Source organism: Teleopsis dalmanni, chromosome 1 (assembly GCF_002237135.1).
Source record: "Teleopsis dalmanni isolate 2A chromosome 1, ASM223713v2, whole genome shotgun sequence".
In the NCBI taxonomy this organism is placed as follows: Eukaryota; Metazoa; Arthropoda; class Insecta; order Diptera; family Diopsidae; genus Teleopsis; species Teleopsis dalmanni.
The window spans coordinates 127,966,491-127,979,240 of NC_051846.1; the positions used below are offsets into that span (position 1 = coordinate 127,966,491).

Here is a 12,750-nt window from a genome sequence, read left to right on the forward strand (position 1 = left end):
GGTTTGTGTATTTGCTAAAAGTCACTAAGTGGGCAATAACAACATCGTAATTATTTGTAATATTTTAATACAAAACATTGTTAATATTAATTTATTTAATTTGGTGGATAAAGTGAAATATGATGTGGAAATAATATGAAAAGATATAGCAATATAATGAATTAATATTTTTTTTTACTGTGATTACATATTAATATATTAAAAAGAAGTTAATAACACACGAAGCACGCAACGAAAACAATTTGCGCAGCCCATTTCATTTCCATTCGTTCCTTTTGCTAATGCGTTTTCTGTTTACCAATTTTGAAAACATGTGTGTTTGAATGAAAACAAATCTTTTAATGTGTGAAGTCATTTAATATTTTTTTATAAAACTTTAACAAACGGAATGGATAATTTAAGAGAATTGGTGCAATTTATGCAACCCAACCAGCGTTTGGATCTGAAGTCAGTAGCCACAGCAAATGTGCTTTGTAAGTAAAGTAAATCAAACACTCACCTGCTGCGTACCAGAAATGATCAAACCATAAATATTTTTAAAATATTAATAAATGATTATTGTTTATAGTACTTATGTATTAAACTGCACATATATGTCACTGTCACTACAGTCCAAAAATTCAATAAATTCACAATTAATTAATAACCACATTTATTATTAGGTTTAACCGGTTCTGATGAAGGTAAAGCCGCAATAGTGGAGTGCGAGGACATCATTGCAGCACTGATAAGACTAACTTGTGATGAAAATCTCTCAGTGGCAAAGGATGCAGTATTGAGTCTGATTAATTTAACTGCTGAAGAATTTGGCGCTGTCAAAGTACTTGAAACCTCAAAAAATGTACAGGTAATTCCTTTGTCCACATAACTCCAGTCATTTCTATTAACCCTAAACAATTTTAAGGATCGACCACTTATACAAATTGCCGTCAAGCACATAACAGATGAGAATTCAGAATTTGCAGATGCTTGGGCAATGGTGCTTTGCAATATGTCACGTATTGAACGTCTGGTGAATGATATGCTGGATGAAATGGAAAAAGACGAGAATATATTTTTCAAACTTGGAAAATCATTTTCCAAGCTAAACTACAACAAAAAAAACTCCAAACTGCATTATTTGGGTAACAAATTGAAAACTAATTTTGATCAAATTCCAACTACAAACCTTTTTATTTTAGGTCCATTATTCTGCAATTTAACGCAAAGCAGTCGTGGTCGTGAGCTATTCTGTAATTCCAGATATGATCTCTTCGATAAAGTGCTGCCATTTATATGTTATCCAGAATCTGTAGTACGCAGAGGTGGCATTATTGGTGTGGTAAAGAACATTTGCTTTGATCCTGTTTACCACACTTTAATACTAACTGACAAGGAAGACGTGTTGCATAGCATCTTAAATCCTCTTTGCGGACCTGAAGAGTTTACAGAGGAAGAAAATGAACAGTTGCCCATTGAGTTGCAAGTAAGTCAATGTATATTATTTTTAGTCGTTATAAATGTCTGTAATGCTGCTTGTATTTAGTATTTACCTGAAGATAAAACTCGTGAAGTGGATCCAGATTTGAGAAAAATGTTATTGGAATCGTTACTACAGCTGTGTGCTACTAAACGCTACCGAGAGTTGCTGCGTTCGAAAGGTGTTTACTACATTCTACGCGAGTACCACAAATGGGAAGCCAAAGTCGGCAAAGACAACGAATGTCTGTTGGCCTGCGAAAATGTTGTTGATATACTCATTAAGTAAGTTTTTAAGAAAATTATATTTAGCGAGAGATATATCTCATTTAACGATGCAATACATTCCATTTAATATACAAGAGGAAAATAATTCTATATAGACCGTCTATGGATTAGTTGCTTTTATTTGAAGATGTTGTTGTTGCATTGAGGAAACTTCATTCCACTAATCTGGGGAGAGAGATGTAAACAAATAGACTTAATACCTAGCGAGCTAAGTTCATCTAAGCCAGAAAGCAGGGACGTAAATTAGGGAGGTAGGATGTCGTTGCTGAACCGGATAAAGATCTATATAGCAAAGTAGATAAAAAGAATTACCAATAGGAATATATGGGTTAGGATATGATTAGTGGAACCTCCATGTAATTTGGTTGTTTAGATAATTTTAAAAGTCGTCTGTATCATTTAATTTATTTTTTTTATTTTTTGGAATTTTGTAAAGCTTCAAAATCAGTTCGTCATAGTTCTTTAGAGTACTCAAATAAAAGGGTTTCGAAGAATTATACCCATGTTATTAGTAGTCACTTATCTCTGTGCATGCTTGGATATTAATCAAAAAGTGATATATTATTATCGATTTCGGTCTCACTTAAATTAGTTATATTCTTGATTTTGGATGGGTTGATTAGTGCCCGTGAGTTACTTGTTAGTTACTTGTTAGTTTATCAATAAGTAAAATAATTAAGATTTCAGTTTTTATGATATTAACATAATTTATGCATTTTATATTACAGAAAAGAAGAAGAAATTGGTCTGGATAACTATAAAGAAGTGGCCGTTCCAAATGATGTTGCTGAGAAATTCGTAAAAGACGATTCAGAATATTTGAAAAATCTAATATAAATTAAATAGTTATATATTAATATATAGATAATTAAATCGATAATTAAATCGAACTTGTGGGGTAATATTTTGATTTATATATGGAATTTAATATTTTCATTGACTAAAAGTAGACTGGCACTACTAATCTGTCAAAGAAGAAAATAAGAAAATATTTACGATCCATTTTTTAATTGAAACTGATGTACAATAGTTAATTGTAGTTTAACTGCTTTAAATAAATTAGTTAATAATTAAACAAAAATTCTTAATAATTGTATTTTTTAATATAAGTCGGATAAGAATATGATGTATAGAAATTTTTTTATATAATTTTTGTCTTCCAGAATTATAGTTCAATAAAAGTTGACCCATTCTAATGTATGTAAATAAATTTAATTTTACATTAATATGCAATCATAATTTAAACATATTATATTCACAATTGTAGTAGTCTGAAGATCTATATAGCAGGAGACATGAAAGATATCTACGTATTCGCATATACCAAATACGAATACATAGCTTAGTGAGAAAGAGAAAAAAGATGATTTGAGATAAGAGAAGCATAAGGGTGGATGTGTTTTAATTGAAACTTCCTTGTGTTGAAGCGGAGAAACCCTGACATTATGTTCTAGCCAGAAAGGAATAGGGTGAACTCGCAAATCATTTCGTTATAAGCTTTCATTTATTTAAGCAAAAAGTCTTTCATAATTAAGTCAAATTATAATTAAAACTTTTGTCTATAAATTTATTGGTTACTCGTGTTGATAAATTCCTCTTAATACCCAGTTGGCTATGTAATTGTCCGCCGCAACTTCAACTTCATAGCACCTTTCATTTAACTTAACATTAACTGTCAGTCAATTCCCCCTCCCTTTCATTTCAATCAAATGATATTCATAGCCGTAACTATAAAAGAGAATAGAACCTATAGTCGTATAGTCATATGATTTTCAGCACATTTTATTTCAGGGAACAATTATTGAAAAATTTTTGTAATTTATTCTTAAAATGTAGTATCAGTGGATTAAGGTTACACATTTCAGCTTTCAATATATTTTATCTATCAAAAAAATATGACTTCTTTTGGATAGAGCATTATTTTACAATTTAGTAAGTATTGAAAGAGGGCTTCATTTTCCATTGTATATATATTAATTTTGAGGTTAAGGGAACTATTATGAATGTTTCAGATAATGTATTAAAATATTCTGTAGTACATCTAATGTTGTATATACCTACAATATACACAACAATGTATATATTACTTGTTAATGCAATAAATGTATAGAGTTTATAAACAAAATAACTATATAAAATATAGGTATATAATAAAAATATAAAATATATAAATATAAATATATAAAATATATATGAAAAAAATAATTGTATCCTATTTCTAAATATATCGTTATAACATACACAAAGAATAACATACATTATATATTACACAATATATACAAATTTAAAAACGCAAGATAAAACATGTAATTCATATATTCTAAATTTTTGTAAAACCTTTTGCTCCGTACCGTACTTTACAGTACAAAACAAAATAACCAGCAAAATTGCGCGCCAAATTTACATCAACTGTCAAATTTGTTAGCATTTGTTGGGATTTTGGTGGCATATTACAGCGTGTGTTGCTTGTGTTAAGTTGTTTGAGATTATAATTCAAATATTTTTGATTGCTGTGTATAAATATTTATAAAATACATTAATTTTACACAATGGATGTAGCTGATCAACAAATTGGTCAACTGCGCGTAAAGGATGACATAGGAATACGTTGTCAAAAGCTGTTTCAGGATTTCTTGGATGAGTATGTGCTGAAATGCTATACGTTTGTATAAAATCTTTAATTATTCATATGTACATTTTACAGATTTAAAGAAGATGGTGAGATTAAATATCTTTCACCAGCTAAAGAATTAGAGCAGCCTGATCGTTACACTCTGGAAGTAAGTTTCGACGATATTGAAAAGTATAACCAAAACTTGGCAACAACTATAATTGAGGAATACTACCGGTAAGACTAAGTTTTCTATTAAAATTACCTCTTAACAAACTATTCGTAATATTTTAGTATATACCCATTCCTATGTAAAGCAGTGGAAAACTATGTTAAAGATAATTCAGGCTTGAAAACTGAAAAGGATTGTTATGTGTCATTTACAGAAGTGCCAACCCGTCATAAAGTGCGTGATTTGACTACATCGAAAATTGGTACGCTTATTCGTATATCTGGTCAAGTAGTGCGCACGCATCCTGTTCATCCTGAACTTGTGACAGGCACATTTATTTGTTTGGACTGTCAAACTGAGATACGAAATGTGGAACAACAGTTCAAATTTACAAATCCAACCATTTGCCGCAATCCAGTATGCGCCAATCGGCGGCGCTTTATGTTGGATGTGGAGAAGTCACTTTTTGTAGATTTTCAAAAAATACGCATACAAGAGACACAGGCTGAACTGCCGCGTGGTTGTATACCTCGTTCTGTGGAAATTATTTTACGTTCCGAATTGGTTGAAACTGTGCAGGCAGGTGATCGTTATGATTTTACTGGGACACTAATAGTAGTGCCAGATATTTCAGTGCTGAACATGCCTGGCGCAAAGGCAGATCAAAGTTCACGTCACAAACGTGGCGAAGGACCTGAAGGTGTGACAGGCCTAAAAGCTTTAGGTTCGCGTGATCTTAATTATCGTATGGCGTTTCTAGCTTGTAGCGTGCAAGCTACCACTGCACGTTTTGGTGGCACAGATCTTCCAATGTCAGAGGTAACTGCTGAAGATATGAAAAAGCAAATGACAGATGCGGAATGGAATAAAGTTTATGAGATGTCAAAAGATCGTAATCTTTATAATAATCTTATAAATAGTTTATTTCCTTCTATCTATGGAAATGATGAAGTGAAGCGCGGTATTTTACTACAATTGTTTGGTGGAGTTGCTAAAACTACACACGAAAGTAATTACTCTATATTTTTGATTTTCCGATAATATTATTAAATATTGTTTTTGTATTTTTTTTAGAAACATCCTTGCGTGGTGACGTTAACGTTTGTATTGTTGGCGATCCAAGTACAGCGAAGTCTCAATTCCTGAAGCAAGTAGCAGATTTTTCACCGCGTGCTGTGTACACATCAGGCAAGGCATCATCGGCAGCAGGTCTGACAGCTGCTGTAGTACGTGACGAAGAAAGTTTTGATTTTGTCATAGAAGCCGGCGCGCTTATGTTGGCTGATAATGGCATATGTTGTATTGATGAATTCGACAAAATGGATCCACGGGATCAAGTCGCTATACATGAAGCGATGGAACAACAGACGATATCGTTAGCCAAAGCTGGCGTGCGTGCCACACTAAATGCACGCACTTCTATACTTGCAGCAGCTAACCCAATTAATGGTCGGTATGATCGCTCAAAAAGCTTGCAACAAAATATACAACTGTCGGCACCAATTATGTCTCGTTTTGATTTGTTCTTCATATTGGTAGATGAGTGCAATGAAGTAGTTGATTATGCCATTGCAAGAAAAATTGTTGATTTACATTCTAATGTTGAAGATAATGTGGAACGCGCTTACACACGTGAAGAAGTTTTACGGTATATAACATTTGCACGTCAGTTCAAGCCTATTATCACTGAAGATGCTTCCCAGCTGTTGGTAGAAAACTATGGACATCTGCGCCAACGCGATACTGGTATTGCAGGGCGCAGCACTTGGCGTATTACTGTGCGGCAGTTGGAATCGATGATACGCTTGAGTGAAGCAATGGCTAAGCTAGAGTGTATGAGCGAGGTTTTGGATCGTCATGTTAGAGAAGCTTTCCGTTTGTTAAATAAATCTATAATACGCGTGGAACAACCTGATATACATTTAGATGATGATGATGTGGATGAAGCTTTTACTGGTGATGTGGATATGGAAAATAATGGTGGTGTGGCGAACGGTGCTGGTGAGGCTGACGGAGAAAATGGACATGATGGCATTCAAAAGAAAAAAATGACGTTATCATTTGAAGATTATAAAAATCTTTCAACGATGCTGGTTTTGCATATGCGCGGTGAAGAAGCACGCGCTGAAGCTGAAAGCTCTGATTCAGGTATGAAGCGCAGTGATGTTGTTACGTGGTATTTGGAGCAAGTGGCAGATCAAATTGAATCGGAAGAAGAACTTATTTCACGTAAGAATCTTATCGAAAAAGTCATCGACCGTTTGATTTACACAGACCAAGTTATAATTCCTCTTCAAACCGGAGAACTTAAACAGCCTGGCAGAAGTCCACGACGTCGAACAAGTACAGATGAAGCAGCAGAAGCGGAGGACGATCCTGTACTAGTAGTACATCCAAATTATATTGTAGAATAATTTTATAATTGTTTTGTTTAAGTTTGTAGTTTTAATTTTATTTTGAATCCACAATTCTACGAATTGTTCATATTCTTATAATTTTTTTTATTGATACTGTATTTACTTCAATACTTCAAGGCGATATGAGTAGTCACCTAATGTATTTCTCTTATTATATACAATATTAACTCTTTCTAAAGCAATATTTTCCAAATAAATGCAGAAATAGTATTGCTAAATAAATGTTTTAGTTCTTAAAATTCATTTTCTATAATTCATTTTTGGTAGAGAGAATTCCTATTAAATATAATAATCACATCCGTCATAACTGATGTTAAATTGTAACTTTTATAATTCATTTCTGAACCCATGAGCCAAAATACTAAATGCGGGGACTAGAAATAGGTTAAAGTTAGGAATGAGAAGAGGACAAAGTAAAATGTTCCATAATTCTCAATTTTTAAGTTAATTAGATCATTAAAATTTGATGATCTTTAATTTATTGAAAATCATTTGAGATAAGAAGATTTTGTCTTGGTTAATTATAGAAATTTAATTATCTGTATTTATTTTTAAAACATAATTGCCAAGTGTATCTTCTGTTAAAAGTAAGTATTTTTTCAAGAATTTTGATTTCTTCATAATCTGAAATTGCATAAAATATGTCGAAATTATAGTTTATAGATATATATTGTCTTAAGTGATTTAGTGTTGTTTTAAAATACTTTTTATAAATATTGGAAACGCGAAATTTCAATTTATTTTTTAACAGAATCGAATGGTTCGGTGGTATATTTAAAGAGCATGTTGACTTATTCCAAAATGAAAATGGGATGGACTGAGTTAAATATGTAAACTTCAACTCTGCAATTATGAACTGGGTAATCAATTATTAAAGTGTTAATGTGGTTCATTAAAAATTTTTATATTATAGATGATAAAAGTCAATAAAAGTTTAGTTGCATACACAGACGAAAAGTAATGAACTATTAAAAAATTATAAGATACGACTTAAATATAATACTAAGGACTGAGTGGATGAAAGATAACCTTTATATCAATTGAGTCAATTAAAAACTTCTCATTTATGTCAATTGTGTGAATCAAATGGTATCTCTTACTCTGACTACTTAATCCCCTCAAAGAAACAAAATTTTATTAAGTCAATTTTATATTCTGGCCATTTGATGTGAAGTATATTTGATTTGGTACATCATAACAGTCGAAATTATCTCATCCTTCTTTTTGTATATGTTTCCATTGACGGTAAATGTAATGTCATTTTTTTTATTCAAAAAATACAGTTCATCTACGCACGCTACCATAAATCACATTAAATGTAACTCGATCAGATTTATGATCACACCCAGAAATTAATAAATAGGGAACGGCAACAATTTTTTGACAGAAATCATAAATATTTTGATGTAATTTTCAAACGATTTTGCCACCAAATTTACTCATTGTATTCTTGTTTTGAGTAACCATTTATTTAGTAATATATTAAGATAAAAGGAATGGTTTAAATCTAGTCATAGGCCTAAGAAAAGGCCTAATTATGGAGGTCACTTAACAGATAAGACTATTTTTTCTGTAGACTTTATGATTTCTTACGAAGTAATTGAACTATATTACCAATTGATTTAATATTACACCGGTTTTCTACTGTTAGTGAATTATAGATAGTTGGGGTCTGAAAAGTTAACACTGCTCATATCAAAAAAATATGATGCTATAAGAAGAAATTTAAATTTATACCAGAATTCAAACTAAATTGTCGATTTTTCAAAATACCCCACGTATTATGGGGTGGAAGAAGACTACCCATTTAGTTAGAATATAAAGAATAATAGAATATATAATAATAATAATAGAATAATGAAACTGAAAAAAATACATAATTTATTTCACTTCAGTATTGCAAAGTTTGATATACATATGTTTAGAAAAGTTTTTCAAAAGTACAGATCCAAAACAACAAAAATTGAGTAATCCGTTTCTACAGAAGTGTATACCTAATATATGGTTAATTGAATAATATTGACTATGTACCGAGATTGCACAAAGATAACTGTCTTTTATAATCTAAGGTGGAGCATTAATACACATATCATCATTGATTTAAACTTGCAATTGTACCCTTAGGTGCACAAGCAACACAACTAATACAATTAATACTTTCGGGGATTGATATTCACACTCAAGAGTATTAAAGAAAGATTAAGGAAATACACATTAAAATTTAATAAGAACATTTTCTTAAATTTTTATATTATTTTCTTAAAAGTTAAATTTTAAAACACTTGAAACACTAAATAACGAAAATCGGACCGAATAAATATCTGATTCGAAGTATTGGTTATAGTACTTCCTTTCTTAGTACAAATAATTATTCATTTAAGACATGTTTTTATCCATTTAAGACATGTTAATACTTGAAAAACAGCAACCATCGTCATAATCCCATAACTGGAAAAAAATCTTCTACTAAAATTGGGGGCTAACTAATCGCAGCAAAAATCGTTGGAAGTTGATCTATTCATGATTTAAAGTATAGACAATATTCAATACAGATGCGTAGTCGAAACAATCCAATCCGTATTAACTAACCGCAAAATAAAAGCATGTGTTTGACATAACTAAGGCATTTGACACTACTTTGCATATGGAGCAACTTCCTGAAACAAAGAAAATTCTGTCATAATGCTACCTTCATTTATCATCACTGTTTGATATTAACACTTCTGATGTACCAAATATGATGTCGACAAGACCAATTCTATTCACAGACGATATTTATATATTCTTCTCAGAAATAAAAGCATATTGAATTACAGACAAATTATGGAGTCATATAGACCAATAAGTCAATTGGAAAATTTGGAAAATATATAGAGAAAATAGAAACAATCTTCAATGCACATTAAAGTCTATAAATATCAAGAAAACTCAAAACTGAATGGAACATTACTGTTCAATGTTTTGATTCAAAACTGAAGAACTGCTTTGCGTGGAAGGCACACATCTAAGAGTAAAATGCTAAATGCACTAATATACTATGCACGCTGCATTCACTAATATAATCTATACAAGTTTGTATTAAAAAATCGAATTCTACTGTACAAAAGAATCATTAAGCTAAACCTATTATATTATTTATATCATACAAATAAAAATAATAAACCCTACTTGGTATATAAGATATGCGACACTTCACTGAGAAAAAGGTTGCAACAGTTAACTGGCTAAATTCAACACCAAACTAGATCGAGATATGTTCAAATCCAACAACCTTGAAAAGATATATAGCACTACGCAAATCAATTAAATTTTTAACTCAATGGGACAACAAAATCATCTCACATATCCAGTGAGACACTATTAGATCCATCAATAAAATAGAGTAGAGGTGCCATTTGACATTAACTCGAATAGTTCATTCATAATTTATTAGGTAATTTTTATATAGCCATTTCAAATTTCAAATTTGATTTTTTTTTTTTTTAAATTCCATATAGTTCATAGACTTCAATGGGTTGTACATAGGCAACAGACGAAAACGTATTTGCTTTAATACTACTACGACAGCATCAGCTTACCGAACTGTATCCGGCGCAGCGGTTCTTGTGATCAGCAGCGCAATACCCATCGACCACAAGCTACCGAGAACACACAATGCAAGAGTGGCAGAACAGGTGGAGCAACGAAACTAGTGGTAGGTGGACTGCAAGACTCATTCCCGATTTAGTGGTATGGACGACAAGAAAGTTCGGCGAGGTCAACTATTACTTGACGCAACTCCTCTCTGGGCACGGATACTTCGGCAAGTACCTGTACCGGATGAACATTCGCGAAGAACAGAGTTGCATTTAAGGCGACGCAGAAGTCGATGATGCAGAACACACATTCTTCGAGTGCATTAAATGGTCAACCGAGAGAGCCAGCCTCGAAGCACAGATTGGCGGCATGTGGACCCCGGAAAACGTAGTACCTTTACTATTGGCAAGTGAGAGCAACTGGTCCGTGGTGGCGAGGCAAGTGGAGGCAGTACTGCGTGGAAAGAAGAGGCGCCTGGACGCAGGTACAACAGCAGCGTCGTAAGATTAAATCTTACAATCAGGATGTGCATGACCTGAAGCAATACCTAGTAGTGGTTTCGGGTCATGTACTTCATCCTGGAAAGGGGAGTTTTTTAGCATGTCAGCGACTAGCGCGAACCGTGCACTACCCACAGAAAGACGTTTCTGCGTGTGTGTGTAGACAGTTTTTGTTCCCCAGCCTCGGAAAAAAAACAAAAAAAAAAAAATAAAATAAAAAAAAATAAAAAAAATACTACTACGACAAAGTATAGGAGTATGTGCAGACTTGTCATACTAACCTAACATCATAGGTTAGGATAGCGATAACGATATTGGACACTTAAAAAATTTGACCTGTTATGAGAACAGATTGCTATAGGTTGGAGACATTTGAAGCTACAATATGTTTTGTTATGTTATTTGTGTGGGATGCTCTACCTATATTAGGTATAATATTTACAACAATATGGGAAAATCGTTGGATTTTTTGGGACCCATTTTATAAATAATGTTATTAATAAGCAATAAATTTATATAGTATACAATTCTACAAAGTAAGTTTAAAACAATATTTAAACTTAAAAAAATTCCAATAAAATTCTTTACATAGTAGGTGTATATGTAAAGACTTAATATAAAGTATATCTATAATTAGCAATTACTTCTATGTCTGTTTTAATTAAAAAAGTAATAATAATTCAAACCGGTTAAGTAATAAAATTATCTCAAAGTTCAGAAAAGTAATCATCCGTAATATACAATATATTATTGCATTGTCATAAGTTCATAATACTAAGTATATTATTTGATTAGGCCTAACCACAGTGGTAATTGGAGAGAATGATATAATTAATTAAAATTAATATTATTTGTAAATTACTTGATTTATTTTTAAACAAAATGTAAGTTATTTATTCACTTGAATTATTTATACACCTGTACGAATATATTTACATTTGTTCATTTTCACTTCTCTTTCAATGATAGGTGATCTCAAGACAGTTACCCTAAATTTCTGGCACAGAAACAAATACTTCAATGTTTCTTAAGGTAAGCCTAAGCGGTTCAGTTTCTTTCCGCCTTTAAGTGCGAGTATGTGTATCGTATCAGATGAAGTTTTATTGTGCTATAACCTTGCTTATCGGAAATTGAACTTTCAAAAGGTGTGTTAAAAAATTTATTATTTTTTTATAGACAATTTTATTCATGCAAAAATGAAGTACAAAAACTAGGTAATATTCACGATCAGAAATTCATAATTAACTTTTATTGAAGCATAAAATTTTTTTTAAGTAAAAAATACAATAGCTTCACGATGCTTTAATAAAAATTTAATTAGAATAACTTTAACGGATTTAGAGTCAAGCATCAAAAAAAACTGCTACATTTCAATTATTTTATCGACTCATAGCAGGTCCGTTAGTATCAATTTTGCCATAAGAAATTAAGTTTATATAGGTATTCTATGAAGACGAGTTTTATTTATTTTTCTATTTAAATCTTAGTACTAACATCCATTTCGCATGAAAAATGGAATCCGTATAGAAAAATTTTACAATATCATACAAATATTTTTTATATGGAGTTTAATATCACATAGAATACCTTTATGTGTTTCTGAACAACAAACTAGTAGGGAATCGCTATATTGAAGAAAGAACGCAAAATGCTATTAAAGAAGTATACCTACTTCAGTTAAAAGCTTTGAAGTGTTATTCAGCGATTATCTTTAACATTAATGCCATC

At 31.6% G+C, this 12,750-nt stretch overlaps 2 protein-coding genes across 2 annotated transcripts; both read left to right on the forward strand.

The window, feature by feature from the left end:
* Nucleotides 1-310: 310 nt before the first annotated feature.
* Nucleotides 311-2,810, forward strand: LOC119665471 (protein HGH1 homolog). Its single transcript, XM_038074694.1, has 6 exons — nucleotides 311-473; nucleotides 663-847; nucleotides 905-1,124; nucleotides 1,182-1,465; nucleotides 1,526-1,743; nucleotides 2,475-2,810. The coding sequence occupies exons 1-6, from the start codon at nucleotides 389-391 to the stop codon at nucleotides 2,581-2,583; spliced, it is 1,101 nt and encodes a 366-aa protein (XP_037930622.1). The 5' UTR covers nucleotides 311-388; the 3' UTR covers nucleotides 2,584-2,810.
* A 1,347-nt stretch (nucleotides 2,811-4,157) lies between these two features.
* On the forward strand, nucleotides 4,158-7,061 carry LOC119668522 (DNA replication licensing factor Mcm6-like). The gene is made up of 4 exons (XM_038078059.1): nucleotides 4,158-4,387; nucleotides 4,451-4,594; nucleotides 4,652-5,538; nucleotides 5,604-7,061. The coding sequence occupies exons 1-4, from the start codon at nucleotides 4,296-4,298 to the stop codon at nucleotides 6,941-6,943; spliced, it is 2,463 nt and encodes an 820-aa protein (XP_037933987.1). The 5' UTR covers nucleotides 4,158-4,295; the 3' UTR covers nucleotides 6,944-7,061.
* Nucleotides 7,062-12,750: the final 5,689 nt, after the last annotated feature.